This window comes from Cariama cristata, unplaced genomic scaffold (assembly GCF_000690535.1).
Source record: "Cariama cristata isolate BGI_N322 unplaced genomic scaffold, ASM69053v1 scaffold12350, whole genome shotgun sequence".
Lineage (NCBI taxonomy): Eukaryota > Metazoa > Chordata > Aves > Cariamiformes > Cariamidae > Cariama > Cariama cristata.
This window is the reverse complement of record NW_009595325.1, coordinates 19,542-46,069: the sequence shown is the minus strand read 5'-3', so window position 1 is coordinate 46,069 and position 26,528 is coordinate 19,542. Positions and strand designations below refer to the sequence as shown.

The window sequence follows — 26,528 nt, the reverse complement described above, 5'->3', positions numbered from 1 at the left end:
TCATAACATGGATCACGACTTCACAGGTTTGTGAATCAACCTACCTATTTGCTTGACTGTACTCACATCTCACCTCCTGCTTACAACTCTGAATGACAGGTACATAACTTTGTACAGATAGATGAATTTGGCACAGTAGGAGTTACTACCCTAAGGCCACCCTGCAGATCAGCAGAGGCCTGTAGACCACAGCTTGCTCATCTCTTGCATTCCACCCTACCTCTGAGTTTCACAGTAAGGATGTATCTTCCACCCCTAAACCTGATTAAAACCACTCTTATCTGGCTAACACAGCAAAAATGAAAAATACAAGTGGAATTAAGTATAATTGGGGGAGCATGGAGATATGCTAGATTAAAAGGGTTACAAAGTGCTTCCCACAATTTTTTCTCTAGTAATATTTGTTTTCTCTACTCCCTACTGATTAAAAGAGAATGATCCACACTCACAAGACTAAAACTACCTTTTTATATCTCTACAGTATAGCATAGTACAGTAGAGAACAGCAGGAAAAGAACTTGGTTTATGAATATGAGACATATTTAAGTTTTCAGAAATAAAGTAATGCTCGAGCAAAAGTCGAAAAACCAAAACCCAGGCCTATGCTCAACCTGAATTAGTTATAAGCTTTACTTAAGCTCCTGTTTTAGAATTCTCCTATCAGTAGCTCAACATTTACATGCTTGTCTTTTGGACAAGCATTAAAAGGCCTGCTCAGAAACTCTTCACATGTTTAAGCTTATTCACATGTCATTAAGCAGAAACAAACTGTTTCATTAAGTAGCATATTTCATGCTGTCTTACCCTCTCCTGCTGTGTAAGACTGTGTATTAGGCTTTTTGTTTACAGCTGCATAAATAGCTTCTGGTCTAGAGAAAGAAAAAAAAAAGTTTGTGTAACCAAAAGGCTGACCAAGAACAAATCTCTTTATTCGGATGAGACTAAGCTCACTTTGGTTATCTCAAGGTTGGTATTGCCTCTGAATTAATTGCAGAGACTTCCCTGACTGTCAAACAGTGACAGGTATTGCTGACATTTAAGATACAAATGGCATCCAAGAGCACACCACTTCAAAAAAAACCCAAATATAACGTGATGAAAGATTAGAAGATATATTGGCAAATTATGTTATCCAAAAGAAGTACAAATTAAAGATTTTGTCTAATTCTCTCATTCTAGAGAATTTCTAAGAACTTTTATCATAATGCATAAAATGGATTCCCACACAATGGTGTGGCCATCCCAGCAGTAACCAGACTTTGAATTATTACCTGAACAGTTACCTTGCAGCATTAGAATAGACATAATGATATTTTCAAGTAAAGAAAAATACACTATTTCTGCAAGATGTTCATTATGAGCTTACAATTATTTGCGGGTCACTTAGAAATTGGCATCTTCAGAGGCAGAACACAGCTACACTGCAAGAGAGCTGACTCCATAATGAACCAAAACAAAGTCTGGCACTTGATGAATAATCAACCACCACTGATTTCTCACAGCACTCAGCCTTGGAAGACTCTATTTACACAGTAGTAAGCCCAACATTACTTGGCTTGCCAGAATGAAATAATAAAAGCCTAAAATGGCATGGTGTAAATTGTAAATGGTATTTATATTCTGCTCTTTAAAGCACTGCAAGAATTTTGAACTCTAAGCCACCTCTTTTAGTATACTGCTGAATAAAACAAAAATAAAAGTCGCACTTACTCCTCTTTCTTGATTTCGCTCCCAGGTAAGAGCTTGACATACGATTTTGGAAACCAACCCCTTCCTCCATGTACCTCTCCAAACCACCAGTTTTCCTGCTGCTCCAGGACAGTAATGATATCATTTTTTGAAAAATTCAAGTGGTTATCTTTTTTTGCAGTCCAAGAGCAAAGTGCTTGTGCTTTTAAGTTCTCAACAGGTTGCCCCTGTTAAAACAGAAGTGGAGATGTTGATTGATCACACTACCCCAAACTGGTGAAAGTGTCAAAAACAAATATTGATGTATCTTTTACTGAAGTTTAAGCAATTTCATTCCCAAGTGACAGCTGAATAATTACTTTCTTTTTACATTGATGTATACAAGCTGTTGATTGAGGAAAAAATCTCTCAATTCTGTTTCTTATTTGTTAGAAGTATCTTGTGTGTCTAATTACAGGTGAAAATGATTTTAGAATTCTGAAACATACTCTACGAATCTTCTTGCTCAGTGGTCCCTGGAAACATATGAAATTATGTCAATGCACATTAGGGGAGCATTCAGACTAGCTTCTTTATCCTCTAGCCTGTTCACTGCACCCAGTATTAGAAAAATTGTGTTTTGTTTTGATTTTTCTTTAAATCAGTTTCATTAAAATAAATCTAAAATACAGCAAGTTCTCCACTCACACAATATACCTGTCCATGAATAGGTGAAACAGATCCAGGGGACACAGTGCGAGTAAAAGCTGATTTCTGTTGCCATGCTGTATTAACATTCAGGCTAGAAAAAGGTATGTTTTGGTAATTAGATTCTTCTGCAGATTTACTTGGTGAAAGTGGCCTGCAAATTGAATACAGGCATATTTAACACATTACAATTTTTATTTAGAAAGTATCTCAAGCAGAATAACTTTTTTTTTTTTAACATTTATAAAACAGATACTCTATACCATGTGAAGCAGAGCATCAAATACTTAAAATTTCCAAACTAACACTTTCAGGTAGGTTCGTCAATAAAATTTTCTGTATTTTAAAAACAAACATCAAATGAAACTATACAGCATATTATGTGTTAGCTAAATTTAGAAAAAGCAATTTTAACACAAATGTAACAAAAACTCACTCTGAAGCAGCTGAGGTAGCAGATAAAGATACTGTAGGAGGAAGTAAGGCCTTCTTAGGAGATACAGATTTTTCTCCTTCTGCTATTTTTTCTACATAATTGCATGGAAACCAACCAACATGTCCTTGAAAAGTCCCATAAAGCCAACCAGGCTCTCCCACAGTTTTTTCATCAACCTATGGACAGGAGGATAAATACAAAGAAACACAATTAGCAGTGCGAAACAAACAGGGTATCTAGTGCATCAGCACCTGCTGGTGCTCTGAATTGAACAACAGTGAGCAGCGCGAGCAGCACTCATACAAGGGTCGGTATTTTCATTCTCTTCCCTTTCAGATTTGAGCTGATTTTGCCCTGTTCAAGAAACAGGGCGATGATGCAATTGCACTGGCTTTAGACACAGGTAGAGACAGGCCTCAAAGACATTATATTCCTTCAAACGAGCCCCAAACATGCATATTGGTGATCATGTACTGGAGCCACTCTGGCTTGCCAAAAATTACAGTGCATTGTGTTTTATTTTGATGAATGTGCAGCCAAGAGGCAGCAGCCGGTGAGCCTAGCAGTGCAGGAAAACAACTGCTGCAGTTCTGCTTACAGATATAATTAACTGTGTCATTTGACTGCATCCAAAACATGTCCAAAAATTCTGTTATTTACTATACAATTAAGTATAGAGCATCCTTAAACATGCATAGCCATACTGAAGCCGCCATTATGCTGCAAATCACCAAATTAGCTAAAAATTAGCTAAAAATTAGCAGCTCATGAAATACTAGTCAGCTTAGTTGAGGTTTGGGGTATAAAAGTAGGAGGAGGCAGCAGTTGTTAACCTATTTCTAAAATAAGTTATTAGTAGTTAAATGACACAGTTAATTATATCTGAGACGGAAGCTAAAACAAAATCTACTTCTCCTGTTCCCTCTTCCATGCTTGATTGGCACGAAAATGCAAATAAAAAATTGAACACTGTCAAACTGAAGGCTAATTCTTAAGTGTTTTAATATTTTGTACCACATTGCTTTGTAAATTCTCCTTTATCACTTACCTATATTGCTTATAGTCTGAATGAGGAGGAACCATACATACTTACATATTAGATATATATATATATTAGTTGTATCACCACAGTTGCAAATCAGTTTTCACAAGTCCACCTGAAGGCATATGCTTTCAAAAACATGTATGCTGACAAGTGATATAATTACATGAAATAACACAGATTTCAACAGAGACACCAGAAGACATTTCCAATCTTATGGTCCTACTCTAATATTGTAGATAGCATATTCAGCTGAATCTAGAAAAGTGCTACAAAGAATGGACACAGAATAAACTACTATAAATACCTGCCTGAGGGAGCATTTATAAAGGACCAGCCAACAAGAGGCAGAAGTCTATGTTAACAATACTTTAGAAAACAGTATTAAGATTCAGAAGAACCTTTCACATCTACTTGTTAACTAACTAGTTTTATTTTAATTCAAATGCTATTAATTAATAATTCATGCCTCTGCTTACTATGCTCATATGTCAAGTGGACATTTAGAGGTCAACCTATACACGTACAACAAACTGCAACAACTATATCATTCCTGATCTACCAATTTTGGAAAGTTTATGTTTAGCATTCACTATTGTTATTTTAAACAGATTCTCAACATCTCTAGGATGTGCAAGATCCAAAGAAAGGTTCTGGTTGAACTAATCCTAATTTCACTTGTTTAAGAAAAAAAAAAATCCAATTTAAGTTTTGAGAAAGCCTTAAAATATATCAATATAATGCTTTTGATACTTAAGACCTTGTGTATCTCAAGGCCGGGGAAGAGGGAGTGATTTCTGCAAGTTAAATGTGAATGGCAAATCTTACCTGAATTATATCCCCAGTATTAAAGCTCATCTCATCGTGATTCCTTGCTTCAAATGGATATAAAGCTCTGTAATTTACCAAGGCAACTGAATTCCTAGACTCCGAGACACTAACTGCACTGCCTGAAAGGATAAGAAAACTAGTTACTATTTTCATAAAGCTGACAGACATGCACTTAGTTGGAGCCCCATCATTCTAAGCAACAGGTATGAATAAAAGAAGAGAACAGTTCCTGTACCAGACGCTACGCAAGTATCAGAAGAGATCACCAGCTACAGCAGGCTGATGGGATGCATACAATGCGAGAGTCTAACATACTAATCATAGTAAATGTAACACTGGCAATAAAATACATTGTCTTCTGAAGTGAAAAAATGGCATCTTTACCTTCTCATCTTTCCTTGTCAAACTGCTCTTGCCAAGCCAGTGCTTTAATATAGTCTCGTTTAATACAATTATAATTTTCCAAGTTGAAAAGATACCACTGTTGTGACAATAAGCGTTCAGCAGCATGTGTGAAGATTTTACTTAGAAACTTAAAATAACAAAATATCATGATTTCTATTTTCTTTGCATCTCTGTTCTCCAAGTCTGTGACTGATGTTGCTAACAGCGAATGTTTTACAAGGTATAGCTGAGGTGTGCAAGAATCTTTCAGCACTGTTCTGATTTGGTTCTTGCTGAACTCAGTGATAAAAGTGGCTAATAAAAACTGACAAGAACTAATGAGGGGATGGAACTAATCAAAACTGCCTTCAGCAAAAATATTGTTAAACCAGTATTTTTCAAAGTCCCACAGCTAGAGTTAAGTCTACTCATTCAGTTCTTTGTTTTTTAATGAGGCATTAAGCAACGCAGAAACAAACTAGATTTCAGTGTTAATAAATCACTTCATTGAGCGTTACCTGCCCATCTACTCATGACTGAACAAAAGTCCTCCACATTAGCATTCTGCTTTAACAACAGAAAGCGCAGGTCTTAGGAAAAAGCTAAAATATTACTGTTTCCAGTATCTGTGATTTGTTGACTATGATCACTGGAAGATTTGTCATCAGAGTCATAGGTGCTGAACACTGACAGAAGTAACCCAAGTTAATAGGATCATTTATAACTAACTAAAGACATGAAACATGGCTGGTTTTTTTGGTTTTTAATGGTATTTTAGATGATAAGCCTGCCATAGTGTCACATTAACAATAAAACATTTAAAGAAGGAAATAACGCTCAGGAAAATAAGAACCATTAAAGCAAAAATCTAACAGACTAAGATTACCTTCATTTTTCCAAGGTGGCTTAAGACTTTTACCCTCCATTGGTTTCAACAGATCTGTAAACTTCTCATTTATGTTTAATTTAGAAGTGCGTTTCTCCATTTCTTGAGAATTGGTCACTTCTTTCATCTTTTTTATTTCTTCGTTCTGCTTACGCCTCTCCTCAGCTTCTTTTGCAATTTGTTCTTGCTTTCTTTTATCTTCTTCCAGTTGCCTCTGCCTTTGTTGTTCTGCCTCCTTCAAGATCGTGGCTTGCCTATTTTTCTCCTCCTCTGCATGAAGCTGTTGTTTTTTTTCCCTTTCTCTCATCAGAGCAACTGCTTCTTCAGCTTTCAGCTTTTCTTGAACTTTTTCCTGCATTCGTTCTTCCTCCAATCGCTTCTTTTTCTCTTCCTCTTCCCTTCGGATATTTTCCTGCCATCGGTTCTCCTTCTCCCGTTTTGCTTTCCTGAAAGAAAGGAATGAGAGAGAGGTAGGACAACATTCATATAAAAATGAACGAGATTGTGTTCATAGAGTAATCGACTGCACTTGTCAGTAAAACTGAGTCTATGGTATTGATCACTCTCCTCTCTGGGCGATAAGCTCTTCCATAGGAGACCGTGCTTTGTCTGAACGTGAGTGCCAGGATATTTCACATATAAATAAGAAATCGATTAAAATTCTTGGTACAGAAACACTGCCACGTGGTTACTTGTGCAGTGCCTCCATGAGCACTTCTACTCACCTACATCCTGATGAGCAAGAAGTGATCTGCTAATTGAACAAGGGTGGTTTTAAGCTGTCCATGAAGGTAGTATCCAAATCTCATGATTGTAAACTAAGACTTCCAAATAGATTAATAACAAAATTTTACTCTGGTACACACATAAAAATAGCCTTTGCATACTGATATTTGCTGCTTGAATTTTTTGCCTTCAGCAGCTGTAATCTATTCAATATGCTTAACCCCACCACTGCCACACTCTTCAGCAGACAGAATCTGGAAGTCTGACTGTATGCTCTGAAATGATTCAGATTTCATCCTGTGCCTCATCTCTCCAAAGAGGTTATTACCCAATTCAACATGCTTAAAAATCATTGTATTTTAGCTGTCAAGACCTTTCTTCTGAAAGAGTGGACCTAACCCTTTAGGCCACCTCCTGAAGAGGTTGTTGAGGAGGGACCATGCCTAAAGGACACTGCTTCATCAAATCACTGTGGGAATTCCACTCATCTGATGGTCATTTTATTGTGTTTTCAAGCACATCACAGGATCTAGTGGAGCTGTGCAGTAATGTTGTTACTCTATCATATAGCTACGTTCAACAGAAAAATTCACAGGATATCACTATACATACAGCATATGGTTCTCTTAGAGGGACTGTCACAAATGTTATGAAACTCCATCACACGGTTGTAGAAAAATGCTGTCATGAGTTAAGACCATGAGTGTCACATACTACAAGGTCACTAGCTCTGCTTCATTAAAAACAGTGAAAGCAAATATGAATCACTGAAAAAAATCTCTCAAATTAAAAAGACAAAGACACAGCAATTCTCTGAATGGGAAGTCCAAACTAGCACACTGAAGCAATTCCAGAGCTGAGGACTGGCCACCGAGAATGCCTGTCCACCTCTCTCTAGCACTGTTTCAATCCAGGGCTGCTGAGCACAAAATAGGTAGCTGAGAGCATAAGGTCTGGAGAGAGGAAAAAGAGAGTGGCATCTTAACGCAGCCAGAATCAAACCCTAGAAACTACAGTTTCTTAATCAGTGAAACAAACAAAACCAAAACTAGTTGGGAATAAGACCATGAGAAACCATGAGCTGAGGACAGTGAAAGTTTGAGTGCTTGATACAAGGCTGAGCTAAGTAAAACCAGGACCATATATGTGAAGGGATAATCCTCTCAAATGTCTATTTGAATTTTCTCATTGTCGTCCTAAAAAAGGAACCAAATTTAAAACCCAAAGGTTGCTCACTCATCCAGCTTTCAAGATTAACATAGGAATGAAGCAGTCAATACTCTCTCTATTGTCTTAAGTATCAATCTCACAACTATCTGGATATACATGACAAAAAACTAGTAACTGCTCAGTCAGAAGTGCTTTTAAGGAAATAGGTCAGATATTTTGGCCAGCAAAACAAGGCAGAATATATGAGGAATTTTAGATGTGTGAGGATTATCTATTAAAGGAGGTAAAAATCTTAACAGCAAAGTGGCTACTTGATTTATTTATCCATCAAATCTGAATTATAAGTTTGTTTTTTTTAAAAAAAAGAAGATAACAGATTGGAAAGAGGAAATTCAAACCACCTTATGCTAGTGGTACTCCACATAACGTTTCCTCTAAAGCAACTCAATAGGATGTATTTTTACCAGTCAGACCTCCTGTTTAATACAAACAGCATCTTAGAAGTCACCACGGCATTATTTTGCTTTAAAAACTGCAACATTGATACATTCAGGCATGGTACCTTGCAGCCTCATCTTCCAGTCGCTTTTTCTGTGCAAGTTCAGCTCTTCTTTTTTCTACCTCTCTTATTTTGTCCTGTTTTATCCTGTGGAGCTGCTCCAAGGCTAATTGCTGTGTGCTGTAACTTTCTCTCAGGTCCTAAGAAGGAAACACAATGAAGTACATCAAAAGGAACAAAGCCAATCTTTCAAGAAAAGCATCCAGGCATTTTAATGCTTTGTGAACCAAGTTTTAATACAAATGGTCAAAGTAACATTAAGTTATTAATAGTCCTTGGAGGTCACTGTAAAGAAAATTGAAGTATAAAAGTAGATGGCAGGTTTGCAAAACCTTTGACGTAACTTAGGCTTTCAAAGAGCCCTTCCAGTCATACACCTGCTGGAAATGGCAAATATGACAGAGAAGAAGGGAAGATATAAAACTGAGTGTTCAAACACATTATCTAAGGACACACAAGGCAATGAAGCATATTTTAAATAACTACAGGGAGGCAGACTTCAACTGAAAGCCAACACAATACTATAAACCTGAGCATACATTCTTTCAGCAAGGTGCTTGCCTTTGCGATGCTTTATGAATGATCAGTCTCCTATTTAAATCAGAAAAACTTAATAAAAATATCCAGCACTTACCACTGTGGGAAGGCATAGCCTAAAGACACTAACTCAGACTGGAGTTTTCCTGTATTTGTAAACTTCACAATTTTACTCTTTTTCTTTCAAACACATCCTTCAATCCCTATCCCATGTCCCTCTGGTAACAAACTTTTTCACAGCAGAAAACCAGCATGAATCCTTGGGATAATTAAATTTACAGAAGAAAAAAAAATCAACAATAATAGAATTGCTTTAGATTGTACTTCACCATGTCACAAAACATCTGCAAGACACTACAGTACTTTTTCTTAGGAATCCTATTGATACACATTGAGCCGTGCAACAGGTATACCCTGACTTTTCATATCTGATCCCATAAATGCAAATAAAGCAGTTAAGAATGATCTATTCCCACTACAATATGCATCTCTACCAATAATCATGTTGCCTTAGAGATCCTGTGCAATTTATATGAAAAGGGCAAAATAACAAGATTTCCGTGCCATGAAAAGTCTCTGTAGCAACAAACTAAATCAAGCAATTGACTACGATTTTTCCCCAAACATCTTTAGCTGAGAATACTTTTTCTTCTCATTTTGCACAGAAATTGAGGATCACTGTGGAAACAAACCTGCATTATAAACACTCTCGTATCTTTGATTTAAGGACAGAATAACCCTTATGCAGAGGAAACCTCATGGAAAGGTCAGTTAAGCAATTCTGACTTTTTTTCCCCTCATAAATCATTCTCAAAAGTCAGATTTCTGACCCCAGCAGACAAAAGCAGTGTTGAGGAAAAACAGCAAGTAGGTTTTAGTACTGGGTTAATCTGGAGGTTTAAAAGCATTGCGTTTGCCATGTCATATGTCATATTCTGGATACTAATGCTATTTCTAGACTTTAAACTTGGATGAGAATTCATATACCTGACTCAAAGCTTAAGATGTGTGGATATAGGTAGATAGCAACAGATGGAAAACTGGGAGAAACACTGTTTCCATCTAAGACAGTATTTTTTGGTTGACCTTACCTTAACAAAAAAGAAAAATATCTGGATAAAACAACTTAGTGAACACAGTCTATTTAAAGAAATAAAATGGCTATCAGTATTTTGCAGTTTGGATTTCTAAGCAGATAAGAAAATTTTAAGTCTTTAAGAGGATGTAAAAGCTAGCAGAGAGAAAAAGAGCCTATCAATTTTCTTTTGGCAAATTTATTTAATAGAAATTGTACATCCAAACAGAAAGTGTAAGCAGAGAAAAATTGCGAAATAATTAAAAACCAAAAGAGCCAAAGATTAGAAAATAACCTTAAGTAAGAGGAAGAGGTTGTTGAGACAGCTTAGCAGAGACAAAAGGCACTGAAGAACAGAATCATCCATATTCTCACACTGTAAGATAAGGTAGATAAAAAGCCAATTAATCTTTGCACTCTATTTTGAAAAACATAATTTAGGGAAGACTGAATTGTGGATGCAGACACTGAACACAGCAAGCCATGCAATAAACAAGTAACTAAAAATGCACGTTATATGTAGCCATTTTTTAAAAAGAAAAGAAACTCCTTAAATGTTTACAAATTTCTGTGTTCTTTTCATTGGAGAGTGCAGAACCCTCACGCTGGCCCAGCATCAATCCATTACAGAAGAATAAAGTTCACATCAGTGCCACTCAGAGTAAGCTGGTAAATAAAGTTAAGTGGATGCATGCTACCCTGCCTGAGAGTTGCACGGATTTTTGGGCAAGTGAAGAGTTGCCTCAAACAAAAACGCCTTTGGGGCCAGTGGCCAGTATTTCTTAACTTCTATACAAATAAGTGGCCTATGCTTACTTTTAGGACAACATCTAACTCTGCTATCAGATCTTGTACAATGTACTACGAAACCATGTACTACTTTTATTGAAAGTTAAATGTTCAGTCCACAATTCAAAAATAGTAGCCAATATAACCTCAGTACTGTAAGAACAGAATTTGCAAGGGCCTGAAAAACTTCAATTCTAAATCAAAATGAATTCTAGAAGGCAAAAGTTGAGAGTAAGCAACAGTTGATTCATGCAAAGCAATGATAAGCAAGAGATTCACATTTTAGTACATTAGCAATAGTTTTAAGTGAAATTTTATTGTGTTATTTACTCCAAGATTTTTGGTAATTATTATTTGACATTGGAAGTCAGGGAAAGCTTTTTGGAAGTCTGGTAGGAGTGCCACCAATCTTCATGACTGAGGGAGAAATAAAGATACTGCTTACCAGTGTAAGACTAAGTATTTAGATAATGCATGTACCTTAAGCTGACTGTTAAATGCATCCATTTCAGCAAGTTTAGAAGCAGTTTCTTTCTCAAGGGTATCTAGTTGTTCCTTAAGTCTTTGGCATAATTCTTCCTTTTCTAGGGACTTCTTGTGCACTGAATTGACTCCGGTACCTGCAGAAGGAAAGACAAACAATTTTACAAGGGTTTCTGTTTTCACTAATTATTTTATTATTTTCCTAATATACACAACATTTCCAATCTCTTTCCACACAAAAGTTCCTTGATTTACCTTTCTATTCCTATACAGCACAAAAAATAAATTGCTCCAACACCTAAGACATACAGGCATTACATGTAAGATATACAGAATAATTTGCAAGTCTTTTTTAATATCAGACCAATTCATAGCAAGTTTCTCTAGATACAGACTTTTAGTGTGATTTGATGTAAAGACCAGTGTAAGTTTTACATAAATGAACACCCTTGAGTTTACTCTACCAAAAAAAGACAAGGTGTAATAATATCTGTGGGCTGTATAGTCCATATAAATAAAGATTCAAGCAAAATCTGTGATTTCTTGCAAAAATGTGTGTTTGCCCCTTATTTAGAACATGAAGGAAATAATGGAATACAGACAAAACAATGCTAAGATGGCACTAACTGAAAAGATAGAAAAGTGATGGTGTTATTAACATCTCTGTATCCTTCAGTCTTTTTTTGCATTGCTGACTTTTCATCACTTGTAAACAGAAGAGAATTTACTTCCAGGCACTTACTCTGAGTGTTTTCATGTTGACTGTTTTTAATTCTTTCACTTAACAACTGCTTTTCAGGAACTAAATAGATTAGTTTATTCTGATACTCCTGTAGATATTGAAGAGAACATAACAAATTTTTAATATTGTTTACAAATCTGTAAGTAAAAATGGGTGAATTCTCAAACATAAACTTCAACACGTTAATGAAATGTGGATACAAGTTATCATTATGTGGCAGAGGAGAAAATTGCTTCTATAGTTTCAATATAAATATTATTAAAATTTAATGCTTTTTGACCCAAAAATATTAACACAACTGGAAAAAAAAATTAACAGACATGCTTAAAGTGTAAATATTATGAGAATGATAATACTGTTATTATATTATTATGATATTATTATTAATATTGATTATGTTGCCCTGAGCCTAACATAAAACAGTAACTTTCTGTGACACACAGGAACATAAAAAGAAGTTTCCCTGACATGCAGAAGCATTACATAAAAATACAGTAGACAAAGATTTATAGTAGTCAACTGATTTGAAATAATTAATGTCTTGCTATTCAAAGAGAGAAAAAAAGAAAAAAGAGCAGCAAGGTAATTCAACCCAAAGACTAACTCGCTCTGCGTACAGGAAAACATTCCTCACAAAAATCTGAGTCTGGAGCCATAAAAGAATTCATAATTAAAGAGAAGTCACTATTATCGGTTCACAAAAGAACAGCTGAGGTTTTGACAACCATTCTCATTCAACTATCAGCTTGTCGCAGTACATATAATTATTTCTTTAACACCACAAATAAAACTAAAAACATTTGCATTATGGAAACACAGAACAGGAAGTAAAAGAAAACTACAAGCTTAACAGAACGTGACATACCTGAAGCTGTTGTTGTAGTTGCTTGACTTCCATGATTCCTTGGTCATATTTCTTATCTAAAGTCTCCAGTTCAGATTTTTGAATTTGCTTTTTGCTTCGAATATCTTGCAATCTGCCTGAGATTTGCTGATGTTTGTCCGTCTAGAAAAAAATCAAAGACAAATTACACCACATATAGCAAAAAATCACTTCTCCATTAAATCTGTGGGCAGATTAGTTCACAAGCAATTCTTTGAAACAACCCAAAATATCTGCTTTAGATTCCTCATCCAAAACAGAGTGAAACTCCTAGTGGGCCATCAATGTAGATTCTAAGACTTGCATATTTTAAAATACTGTATTTCAAGATGTGTAGTGAAATTTTTGTCTTACCAGGGCTTCTAATTCAAGATTAAGGCTCTTCTTTTTAGAGGTCAACTTGACAATTTCTTCTTGTTCCCTGTTACGTTGATTAAGAAGTTCTTGGCGACGAATTCTCTCCCATTCTAATCGTCGCTGGCGCTCAAGTTCTTGCTTTGCTGCCTGCAGAAAAGTTACATTACTTTAAATTACAACGGAGACACAGAACTCTGAGACCACGATTCAATATAATGTGCTCTATTTCTAAATAGCATAACAGCAACACAACACACTGTCTTTTGTAAAGTGCTCTTATATACTTCAGCATCAAAGAATGGAGGAAGTGATCCTATAAGATTCTTCATACCATGCTCCTACCTCTGGATGAAGAGCTACATAATTCAGACAGAAAGTCTGTTTAGCTTGGAATACTGCCCATAAAGGAGCACACTGACAGATATTGCTCATAACCTCCTTTGAGTATTTCACAGAGCTACATAAAACATGCAAGTCTCATGCATGTGCTAAGACATCAAGTAGAAGCAAATCTGTCTCAAGTTCAACTGTCAAAATATTATCAACTATGAATTCAGTACAATCTTATTTGGTATACAGATTTTTGCATAAATCCAAGAAATCTGTCCAATAAAAGCTCATCTATCCTATGAAGTATCGGAAAATCTTCAGCCTATACCAACACTCGATTCATTTATAACAGAGACAATGTTTTCAGACAGAAACGATGTTCTCTTTCCAAGACAATCTGTCAATGGCCATGCGAGGAGACAAAATCAAAGCCAGCATTCAAATCCTGAATGCTCTGACAAGTGGATAATGTATGCATGTACATATTCTTTAAACCATTAAAAAAATAATTTCAAGAAAACAACCTCCCGCCTTTCTATTTCTTTCCTCCTTTCTTCTTCCCTTTGTCTTTCCAACTCCCGTTGTCTCTCCAGCTGCCTTTCGATTTCAAGTTGTTTTTTCCGTTCCTGTTCCTGCCGTTCCCTCTCTCTTCGCTCTTGTTCTTCTCTTTCTTTCTGAGCCTTACGTTCAGCCTCTCTCTGCTGCTGCTCCAACAGGATCTGACGGCGTTTTTCCAGCTCCATGTTTCCCCTCTCATAGTTGGCTTTCCTTTTGTCCTCAAATGTCACTAAAATAAGGAAAAGTAGTTATTTCTGTCCTGTGCAAAACACTGCTCTCAAACAAGTACCTCAGTTATGCCACTAAAGATAGATACTTTCTTTTTGGCAAGCTCAAGTTGTTAGGTCATGGATGATATAAGCATCCTGCATTTGTTAAAGTATTATTTTTCTTTTCAAAAATAAAGTCATTTAAAATCGACCACAAAAAATTACTTGAATTTTAGAGGAAACATAGAACAGCTTTTATACGCTAGGAGAAGACTACCTTCTGTTAAAAAGGTTTTCCACTGTGCAGGAAACATTAACATACAGAGAAAGCACTTAGTTTTTAAGGGTGTTCCCTGTAAGAGCTCCTCGAGTTAAAAACAGCAGAAAACAAAAACAGGATCAAGCTCAATTACTGCAGTACAGGATAAAAAGAGATACAAAGGAATGGTTTAGGCTCCCAGCAACCACCTCTCCAAAAAGAGAGGCAAGTCGTGTCTCACAGTGTGCATGTAATAGACCTTTGCCTGTAGCATCAGGGAGTCAATAGTAGAATCTACATGATGTACAAATTGCATCTAGTTTTCAGAGAATTAAACTACATTGGAACCCTTTGCTTTCAAAATGTCCAGAACAAAGTAATGCCAGGAACTTTCAACTGAAAAAAAAATTGCAGTAGCATGGCAGTATTTGGCCATGAAGGATTTCTTTTCCAAAATACATTATTAATCAGCACACTTTTCCTTTCCTACAGCTAAAAATAGCCCCTATCTCTGCCTTCTCAATTCTATTAGATATAATAGGCTGACTACATCCACTTAACAACCTTCTTACCATCCAAGTTAAAAGGGATCTAGCTCCTGAAATCATGCCCTTCAAAGACAGCCCTTCAGAATGTGAACCCTATTTTACCTGGCTGTTTCTTCTGTGGCTCCTCTTCTTGCACAGGCTGGTAAGATGGTAGGGTTCCATTTATATTTTCAGTGTATTTTCCACTCCTGCAGGGAAAAAAAACCCACTACTGTTAAAGAAATAACAGAGTTATTTTCTTTGTTTAATACACTTCCATTGAAAATATATTATGTTTCATTGCCCTCAGGGATATACCTGAAAGAAGGTGGTACCAGTTCAAGAGGCAAAGTTAGTGGCAGAGGTTGTCCAGCTTTGGCCATATCAGTTAGGTGCATGGCTAACACAAACTCATCAGCTTTCAGCTGTCCATCTCCATCAATATCAGCTAGTGACCTGCACAGTTTTACAGCAATAATAATTAAAACCAAACATCACAATTTACTGTAAAAATAGTTTTTAAAATAGAGAATTCCTGTGAAACGTTCTGGTAAAAATAATTACAATTAATAACATGAATAGTTGATGAAGGGAGATATTAGCTAATAAGGTTTAAGAGACATCTCACCAAGAGAAGAGCTGGGAAGAGAATCCAGGACTGTTCTTAACCATCTCAAAATGCCAGAAACCAGTTTTTCAATTATTTTTTTTTTAAAGCAAAAGAAAACATTATATAAAATTACATCAAATTCTACACCAGGAACCTCTGCACAGAATTCTTCCCCCGCCCCGTGTCTCCTTGACAGTGCAGGGAAGACGTGAGCTGCCCCAAAGTACCTTGCAATGGGTAGGAAAAGGATCACCTACCCCCTCCAAGAAGGCAAACCACACAATCATATTACTAGCCTACAAAATGCTTCCCACACAACCACGAGTGGGGGGGGGGCGGGGGTGGGTGGGAAACCAGTGAAATGTTTCCAGACATGCAGGCAAGAAATCAGGAGCTTTTTCTCAAAGAACTATCTGTGTAGATACAACGGCAGGAATGTGTCCTTAGACTGCACTTAAGTGAAATGCTTAAGAAAATAACTGCTTGTTAAAAAAAAAAAAAGTTAAAAAACTCGACTAAAATCAAAAAGGAAACAACAAAACAAACGAAAAAGCCCCATCACCCACACACGCCACAGTGAAAAACAAAAGCAGGAGATGATGAAATGAGATTTTTATTATGTTCACAACCAGCAGTATTCACATATAACAGTACCGTTACTACAGTAATTCCCATGAATACAACACCCTCGTAGAAATATTGGTAATTCCTTACTTCAGGCAAAACTGAAACTTGGCCTGTTAATCCTCTCTACATGGGTACACAGACCTCGCTGCATTGGCTGCTGATATCTTCAGGCCAGGCACCCAGGAGGAAAACAGTCACTATATACCTGCTTTACTTCCCCATACTCCAGAGCAGAGGAACACAAACCAACATCTCATTTTCACCTTCACAGCATGCAACCAAACAAGTTGAATGAACATAAGGAATATTTCAGCTTGCTGCTACTAGAGGCAAACAAATGACTGCCCTGGGATAGAAAGGAAGAAGAAAGGGAACTCAAGAAGAGATGTAAAGCACCAAGCTATTGTGCATTCTGCTGGGCCAGTAAATTTTATGTACACCACCCAAGTTATATCTGAAGGTGTAATCCAAACAACCATATCCAGCAGGGCAGATTATTCAAGCCTTCACACAACTGTAACCATTTCCATCACCACAGTAAAGGCAAGTCTTAAAGTATGTGTAATATGCAGATATTTTTATGGGAACCACAGTAAAACTCTAAAAAGCTGAAGGCTTACTTCATTTTTAATCTTTCTCCATATTTTAAAACTAACAAGCTTGATTTCAGAATCCTGGTTTTAAAAGTAACAAACCCTCACCTCAGCTAAACTAGTGGATCACTGAATCAGAAACTGAAATCAGTATCTGTACTATTATATGGAGTATAACAAACACAAAGAGTGAAAAAATTATGTCAAAAGACAAATTACACTGTGCCTTTTGAAAATGGAACTAATGAACAAACTAGTTTAATAAGTAGCTTAGTTTATGATTTTAGATATATGGTGTCCTTTCATAATTTCTTATTAAATAAAGTACATGTCCTCTCTTAACATCATAAATACATTGAATTCATGTCAGTAACTAAACTTACCAAATAGTAGCCAACTGAGTCTGTGAAAGGTTTGATTGCAGAAGGGCATTCCTTGCTTGAAATCCTTAGTGAAAGCGTAAAAGATTTTAAGAAACACTTTGAACACACATTCACATCTAGCAAAAAATGGGTCATGAACTGGGGCATGTTTATTTTTAATATTAATCTAATCTATTTTCGTCAGTGGCTGACAGTCGGCTTTACTTCCAGGCTTAACAACAGGCATTACAACATGAACACAATAAAAATGTAAGTATTTTTGTGTACCTTTCCCCCCGCCCCCCCGTCTCAGAGCACCTAACAAAAAAGCTGACATGAAAAATGGGTATTTATGGTAATCCCCACAGCTGTTACGAAAGCACAGCTGACTGTCTACCTAAACCTTGAGCTAGCACACTGGAAAGCTGTCAGCTTTCCTTTGAAAGGTGTATGATTCTTTGCTATCTAGACAGGTCAATGAAACCTTCAGCCCAAAATCAACTGAACAAGATAAAAAGCACTGAGTCCCTTTCTTGAAAGAGGGAATTGTCCTCCTTTTTTGTAGGCTAGGAAACTGATGCAGAAGCTTGATAAGTGCTTATTCAAAATGGGAAATCTACTCGGCTACAGACATACATACTGACTTTACATCTACTAACTGCTTGGCCAGCTCTCTACTCCCTGCATTACAGGGAATAATCCAGTTTTATAAGAACTTTCATAGAACTGTACTCCTGTATTAACTTTGTGTGAAGTCTTGAAACCACCTTAATGCCATGGCACAGCACAAACGTCACTGAAAGTCAACAAGGAATGACTCCCTTAAATTACTTTTGAAAAACTCCAATCAATGGCTGCAGTACTGCAGTGTCTTTCCCAAACTGCCTTCTTTGAAAAGATAAAGCCCAAATATCTAAGCAATTACTAACATATATACATAGGAGTACATGGCACAAAAATGACCGTGAGATGTCCCCCATTTTACAAAGTCATAAGAAAAAGTCTCAGTCCAAAGAGTGATGCTTCAAAAATGACTGCTGACCTTCTGGAGGTAACTTCCCCCGCCTTAATGTTCTCAGGCTCTTCTAGTTAGATCCCACCACTGCCACTCTTCTTCCCCTTGCCTGCTGCTGCAGCTTCCCTAGTCTATGTGGGGAGACTGCTGCCGCCTCAGGCTCCTCCAGGTCTAACACAGAGCCTAAGCCAATAAACTGATGGTTATTTCCATTTCTTGGCTGACTGGAACCAGTAGCTGAAACCCACTCTCTCCTGCATAGGTCTGAAAGTCAACAATTTCAGCTTTTATTTCATACAGAAGTCAAATCCCAAGATGGAATTTCATCTCTCAGCTTGTGACGTTCCAGAAGCAGAAAACACTGCTGTTTTTCCCCCTCCATATCAAAGTCCATACTCACCTGATAAATATCCACTCATACTTTTATCAAGACTGTTAAATTTCTGTCTGTATTTTAATCTGGAGGCCTGAGGAACTGCCCAGTCTGAGGATGCAATCTTTGGTGAATTCCCAGCTAGTGAAGCACTAGAGGAAGAATTTGAACTGTAACACAATTTAAAAAGGAAAAAAAAAAAAAAAAAAAGATAGAGAGAGAGAGAGAGAGAAAGAAAGAACTCGAAGTTACTTGGCTCAATAAACAGGCATTGGAACAGAAGATACATAGCATCTTCTGCTAACATGAAACAACTTCCACAAAGCTTCCACAAAGTTTTACCTCTGCTATCTTGCTATAAATATTTTCATCACTAATATGGAATTTTACTGTGAAAGTAGGGACACATAGCTAAAACGAAACTCTTGAATTCAAGATCCTGTTCCCTTGGTATCACAGGCACTTATGCCACATGAATTAATTCATCGGTCCACCACTGCAAAACAATACCATAGGAAACCATAGAAAAACATCTCAACTTTCATAAGAATGTTTACAAGGGCTGTGAAGCATTGGGTAGATGTCTAAGTAACTTTAAGAGGTATGCAAATGAATAACCATGAGCTTAAAAATGTATCTGGCAAACTCACAATCAAAAGCAGCTTCTAAAGCTGTTAAAGCCATTATATTCCACCTCCACCTATTATTTTTATTAGTGACAATGACAGGCTGAATAGAGTTTTTCCAACTCATTCAGTTTCTGCAGAATAGCACTTGATGGAGTGTTTAGTTACACCTATAAAACTCCTACCTGCAACTCCCAGCATATTTGCAGTGTCCCATCTTTGAAGATGAGACAAAACCAGTGCATCCAGCCTGCCTTGTTTAAGGTAATCCCTTACTCTGCCAAGTAAAAATCTATTTGCAGTGTTATCCAAGGCAATAAAGAATGCTGATAGAAACAAAGCCTTTTGGGCACAATGCTGGATAGACATCCTTTGCATGGAATTAGATAACATGATGGTGAAAATTCTGTCAACAGTAACACTGAAGAAGAGCTACTTTGCAACACTACAACACCAGCAAAGTTTTCCAACTAAAAAATAAGAAATAAAAAATGATTACAGGCACACATCATGCCTACCATCATCTTACCGAACATCTCCTAGTATCAGGTGCCTGTTTGTATGGGGAGCCTGAAGTTAGACATGTGCTCATCCTAGATGCCTTGTACCAGCAGCAAAGAGGTGCAAGCCCTTCTGAGTCACCTTCTGGAACTGAGCTGGGGCCGAGATGCCCTCTAGATTGTCTTTTGGGAGACTGTTCCTGGATGCCCAACTGAATAGATAAGCCTAATGTCTCACTTTGTGTATGGTAAAGCTCTAACATCAGTGAAAGAGAGCAGCTGATTACAAAGATTCATAATCTTCTATTATTCATAAAACAAATTCACACATAAATACTTATAACAAATACAATTCTTACATGCCTGCTAATTACATGCTGCTCTCTATAATGAATGAGCACATCAATCCATAAACATTGCTTTTATAACCACTTGGTAAATTTTACTTCCATTTACTAATGAGGCACACTCCCTTCTTTTTGGCATTGCTTTCTCTCATTTGAACTCCTTGCCTACTTTGGATAGTTTTGTCAGATTTACTGAAAATATTATTTCTTGTGCAAATCAAAACAATCTATTTCAGACTTGGTAGGTCATATTAGATAGACTAATTTCTATTGAATATATTTTGAAAATTAAAAATGCCTCATAAGAGACATACTATCCAAGTTTAAGATATAACCATTTTAAACTTAACTTTCATACCTGCTAGATCCTAAATCGATTAGTGACTGTGCCTTCTGTATACTAGTACCACCAAACCCTCCTGCCATGGGACCTGAAGAACCAGTATGAGGCAGCGCTGAAAGAAAGAAAGAAAAAAACAAAACAAAAAACTGTAAAGCAAACAGGTACAAGGTAATGTTTTGTAATAAACACTCAACGCTTTGACAGAAGTAAGAAAAGCTAATCAGTACCTTGTTGCTATGATTAACTAGTCAGAACCAATTTGACAAATGTGAACTTTAAAAAAAAATACATTTTTTTTTTTTCTAAACTCACATGCAAATATTAGCACTCTTGTCTGAAATTAGCCATAGAGAAAATAAGATTCACAATTCTGAAAGCAAGTACTGGATTGCACTATACTTACTTGAAGAGAAAGGTACAGACAAAGGCTGCAAAAGGCTGGATGTTCCATTTGGCAACGAGGAGGTACTGACAGAAGGCATCAGGGGAGCAGAGATAACCAAAGGAGGAATGGAAGTCATGGAGGCCAGAGACATGGGGGCTAACGGTGTGATTGGAGACACAGATGTTGGCATGGACAGATTTGGCATACTACCCATTCCTAGAGCAAAATCCAACAATTCATGATTTAATACTGCAGAGGCTCCAGCAAGAAATTGCCTCCATTATGTGAGGCAGAAACTACACAAAGTAACCTGTGACCAGAGGTACATGAGGATCTGTTGTAGCTCATTGTGTAACATTTGCTTTTTCTCTAATGTTTAGACAAGACAGCTCACATAGGAAAATATACTGAAGAATATGAATTAAAAAAAAATAATAATTAACTGCTTACAAGCAATTAATTCTCAAGGCAGATTTAGCTAGTATTTCACAAAAGAATACAATCTAGTTTTCTGTAATTGCAGCTATAACTAGTTTTTCAACAAGCCTTTCCACGTCTGGCCCCTGAGAGAGAATTACAGTGCAACTCAGAAGTTGACAATCCTCTACAGGGAAAAGGTGACACTGTTTCTGAACTAAGTCTCTTCCAAGTGTCAGCCTTTAAGGCAGCTGCCTGAAGTGAGTAAAGGCGCTTGAATTACTGGCTGAATCTTCTAGAAGACAACAGTACACAGATGCCATGATGGAAGGTTAATAGGAAGTAATTGTATGCCAACCACAGCTATCTATAAATACACGCACTTGTATTCAAACACACAAGATTTACTGATGGGCAGATATTTTAAATTAAGTATGTAATTAATATATGCATACATTCAATTTCAGCATAGACATGCACTAATTTTGTAATCCAACTGAAGTTATTACGCATATCTTGTTGTACAAAACAACAAAATATTAACAGGCATGCACTGAATCCAAAAACACTGTCAGAAAAGGAAAAAGTTAAGATAATTATATTCAATGGATACTATAACCAAAACAGACAATCTGACTGATTTTGAAAAAAAAAAATTTTAAAAAGTGTTCTACCCAAACTTTGACCTTTACTAAGGTTAACTTTCACCTATTTATACTGCAGGTTTTTAATGAGTAGGAGGGAGACAAAAAAAGACCTTCAGTACAAGATGACAGCCTGCAAGGCAGATGGCAAATGTGAACGGTCTTCTTGCACCTCATGTCAAAATTCAATAGAAGGTTTTTCTTTATTATTAAATGTCTTCAAAGAATGAAATTATAAATATGTCAAGAAAGTGACTTTCTGAATTTCCTAAATCAGAATATCCTTGATTATTTTTTCTTTTTACTGATTCCCTCAACTGTTGTGGTCAGATTAACGCTTGTATTTCGCTGCAATTAACTGTGGTTTTTTACCTCTGAACACTAAGTAAGTATATATTCATAAGTACCAAAGCGAGCTGACATTAGAGGTGAAAATACTGGAGTTTGTTTCATGACAGGAGGGAGAACTGCAGGCAAGTGCTGTCCTTGCAGTTTCAGCTTGATGAGTTTCATGGCTATAGAGAACTCCTGTTGATCCATTTTTCCATCCTTGTTCAGGTCTGACAGTGTCCTTAAAAATAAAGTAAAATTAAATTTAAAAAGTCCACAAAGAAGAAATCTAAAGTTAACTTTTTCACTTAATGAGAAGCTTTTCTATCAAATTCATTTACTGATTTTGTACAAGAAAACAACAAACTTATTGCTGATTTTTTTTTACAAGGTTCGAACCCTCAAAAATTTGCAATCTTAATTTTCCTAGTTTGCCAACCTACAGGTATTGAAGGTCAACCTGGACTTCCAAACATAATGTTCATCTTGCTTTATTAAGTATAATTCACTTAGCAGTATTCTGCAGAGTTCAGTTTTCAAGTTGCTGTATATTAAATACTTAACATCTGAGAAAGCAGGAAGACCCTCAGAAAACCAGAAGTCTACTGCTCAGTGGATACTCTTTTCGCTACAAATATGCCTCTGCCATGCCTTTTCTACGCTACTAGCCAGACTAATAATTTTAAATTAATGTCTGGAAAGGTAAGGAATTAATGCAAGAATCTGAAATAGGAGGATGCAGAAACCTGCTAAAGGCACTATATACCACTATGAAAACTGCATTAATTCACAAATAGTTGGGGTTTTTTTTTAAGCCTGATATCCACACTGTCTTCTTTTGACACTTTTCCAAATAAACTTAAATACAACAGGAAATATATGCAACAGTGTATACATAAACAGACAAAATTTCTGGTCAGACAGAAAATATGATTAATTAATTAATACTTAAACGTGCGAGGACCAGGTACAAGAATGTAAACATAATTAGGAGGGGAAGAAAAAAAAAAAAAAAAAGACAATATTAAGCTACATTTTCCCTTTCATTCTGTTACTATTCAGTATAAAGCCCCAAGGCCCTATGCAAAAATTTCCTTACCACTCTTTTCTAGGAACTTTAAGTGTCTGTAAGAGAAACTAACTTTGCATTTAGTGGGAGAATATTAAAGAAACTAACAAGTGAGTTGCTCTTAATTATTATGAGCCTCCACTCCATGTCTTTTTGCACATGTACATGTTGGTAACAAGCAAGTACCCCGAAGTGAACACAGTAATTTAGTGAAGACCGAGTAGTTAAAAGAAGAAAATGTCTGTTTCAAGTGTTGCAATCACCACATAAACGCTGCAAAGAACAGCACTTTTTCCACTTCCTGTACTACAGCATTGGTTGGTATCTTACAGTGTATTATAACTGACCTTTACTAACATTTTTTTTCCTGTCTTCTACTTTCAGTGTATTTTCCACTCCCAGTTTAGTAGCATATAATTTTTCCCACACTTAATCTTATTGCTATTTTTTAGTGGTTACTACTATTTCAAACATCATTCAATTTAGTATCTCCAGGAATTCATTAACCCATTATTTACCTCTTTTTCCACATTATTATTTAAAATATAAAGACAAGGCTTAACAATGACCTTTGTGGCAGAGCAACAGGCACTTCCTTCTATGAAAGCCTTGCAATTTATCATCGCTTTTTGTTTCATGCACTTACTATAGTTTAAAAAGGTTGTGTTCACGATGATCTAATTTGAATTAACATCATAAAAAAGATTTAAAGATACTGCTTTTTAATTAAGTGTTGGTACACATTTGGGCTCAATCCCTCCTTTAAATTTAATAAAATTAAAATTATTCAGACAACACTTCTACTTTGACTGCTGAAAGCCTCTTTGAGACAACACAACATACCAAAGATAGCATTTGAAGGCTAAGCATCTCCTATCTTTAAAAAAAAAAAGTGAATAATATCATACCATATTTCAGCAAGGATTGAAGCTGGTAGACCTGACTGCAAAAAAAACGTACGTGCTTGATCACCTATGATAAATGAGAAAGACAGATTTTTACACCAGAGACACAGATTTTTCAGAAGACCGCAGCACTCTCTTGTGGGACCAGATTTTCAAAAGGAACCAGCATGCTAAATGCCAAGCTTTCTGGTTTTGTACCACCTAACTCCTTCCTAGGTGACAGCGATTGTCAGATACCCATGTATTCTGTAATCTTGAATCTTTGCTCCGAGAAGTGATTTCAAAAAGCTATAAAAAGCTTTAACAGGTCACAAATCAACAGCTGCCAAAAGTTTAAAAGATGCAAGATTTAAAGAAATAAACAAGACTGAAAATTTAGTCCTAATCTAGTTAATTTTACAGGAAAGGATGAGCATGCTATTTCTTTCCTTCTCCTTCATCCAATCTAACTTGAGCCAGTCTTGCCTCTCTAGAAAAAACTGGGAAAATACCATGTTCTAAATAATACTCTGTTCCATCAGAGAACATCCACTATTTCAGTATTTCAGGAAGGAATGGGAACTGTTGTGCAATCTCGTACCAAGACCCACATCAATTGGTACTGATGGTGCTGTAAACAAATGCATATTAAAACATGGATAGTAGTGTTTATGCTTACCTATGAATGAATTATAGACGCTTAAAGCTAAGACTTCAGGTAATTCTTTCAGCTCTTTCTTCCCTTATATTCATACACAATCTTTCATTTCAAGGACTTGCCAAATAAATAACAAAGCCTGCAGACGTACATGCAGGTAAGAGCCCAGATGTGGCCTAAAGGTAGTCCCTGGGACTGCATACTTCTCAGCTGGTGGTAAAGTAAACACCAACCTCCCAGTGCTGTTTGGTCAAAGCAGGAGTTACGTATCGCTTAGCCAGAAGATGTGCAGGCCCCAAAGGGACAATTTCCCACTCTCTCCTCAGTTGTTTTCAGCCCCAAAAGAGAAAAAGCAGGGGTAGTGGAGTCACCAGACAGGGCATTAGCAGGTAGTTAGGCAGGTAGGAGCGATCAGGGCTGGTTTTTAGTGCTCACACACACACAAGAACAGGGCATTCTTAAATTAAGTCATCTTCGCCAGTGAACTTGAGTCTTTTCTTGATATCACAAGCAGATTCTTAAATTTAAAAACTGCAAATTCTGAGGTACGCAGCAACGTGACCCAATTGTTTTGGAGGAAAAGCAGCTGAATGCAACTGGAACTGACAGCAGGCCAATGCAAAATGCCATTAGTCTATTCAGAACTCGATGAAGACCCAAGGGTTAATAAATTTCAAGCGGTCATTAACGAGGACAAACTGTCAGCATCTCTCTCCCTGCCTCCTCCTCGAAAACAAAGATGTCTAACAGCACAGTATTGTCTAACACTGTTCAGACAGAGAAGAGCCACTTCTGGTGTCTCTGGTGTCACTTCCCACAATAGCTACTGTAAGTCCTCCTTGGCAGCCTACCATCTAAGCACAGATTTTGTGTGAAACTAGACAGAATGACAGCACATAACTGCTAGCTGCAGAAGGGACAAAGTTAATAAAAGAGCGTTCCTGTGCCAGACTTTAGCCAAAAGCTTGTAGAAGTTTGGTAATAACCCACGGCTGTTTGCCCGAAGAGTATGGTTTTTAGTCACATAACAAAGAGCCAGAAATAGCATGTAGTTTTCAAACTGTTTTACAAAGATACTTATGTACACACAAAAGTTAATGTGTAACGCAGAATCTCAGACCAACCTGTTATGTAGCCTCCTGTGGGTTTAAGGCTATCAAACTGCTTGTCATGCTTGGCCCGCTCTTCAGAGGTGATGGCCCATATGTTTGGACCTCCTAAAAAAAACACCAAACACACCACCAAACAATCAAACAGGTTGAAGACTTTTAAAAATAAAGCATGTCACTTGCAAAATAAAAGCTTGGCTTCTCAAGAGACAAAGTTAGATCTAGACACACCCAGCTCCTACCAGTTTGGCAAGGACGTTATGAAACACAAACCTGCTTCCCAGATGTGCAAGTGCTAGCTGAGACAATTCCTCAGCTCGATTGCTTTACACTCAGCTTTCAAACAAGCTCTGTCGTCCTTCAAAGCTGGTGCAAAGCAGTCTCCTGCTGTCACTGATTGTTTGCAGCCCAGGCAGGATGCACGTTGCTCACCATACCCTGTGTGAACCAAATACTCCTCTGGTTCACCGATAAACA

General features: G+C 36.8%; 1 protein-coding gene across 1 annotated transcript in view; it reads right to left on the bottom strand.

Moving 5' to 3' along the window:
* The window catches only part of ITSN2 (intersectin 2), a gene marked incomplete at its 5' end in the record, with an annotated part of 52,880 nt that extends 26,721 nt beyond the window's left edge, over positions 1-26,159 (bottom strand). The window contains 22 exons of the mRNA XM_009701688.1: positions 805-869; positions 1,711-1,916; positions 2,386-2,530; positions 2,813-2,988; positions 4,683-4,804; positions 5,956-6,401; positions 8,414-8,550; positions 10,318-10,398; positions 11,292-11,431; positions 12,037-12,124; positions 12,902-13,042; positions 13,274-13,423; positions 14,131-14,393; positions 15,283-15,368; positions 15,478-15,615; positions 17,373-17,436; positions 18,767-18,909; positions 20,571-20,667; positions 20,959-21,156; positions 22,409-22,572; positions 24,309-24,372; positions 26,067-26,159. Of these exons, the coding sequence (XP_009699990.1) occupies positions 805-869; positions 1,711-1,916; positions 2,386-2,530; positions 2,813-2,988; positions 4,683-4,804; positions 5,956-6,401; positions 8,414-8,550; positions 10,318-10,398; positions 11,292-11,431; positions 12,037-12,124; positions 12,902-13,042; positions 13,274-13,423; positions 14,131-14,393; positions 15,283-15,368; positions 15,478-15,615; positions 17,373-17,436; positions 18,767-18,909; positions 20,571-20,667; positions 20,959-21,156; positions 22,409-22,572; positions 24,309-24,372; positions 26,067-26,159 (3,207 nt within the window). The remainder of the gene's footprint in view (positions 1-804; positions 870-1,710; positions 1,917-2,385; positions 2,531-2,812; positions 2,989-4,682; positions 4,805-5,955; positions 6,402-8,413; positions 8,551-10,317; positions 10,399-11,291; positions 11,432-12,036; positions 12,125-12,901; positions 13,043-13,273; positions 13,424-14,130; positions 14,394-15,282; positions 15,369-15,477; positions 15,616-17,372; positions 17,437-18,766; positions 18,910-20,570; positions 20,668-20,958; positions 21,157-22,408; positions 22,573-24,308; positions 24,373-26,066) is intronic.
* Positions 26,160-26,528: the final 369 nt, after the last annotated feature.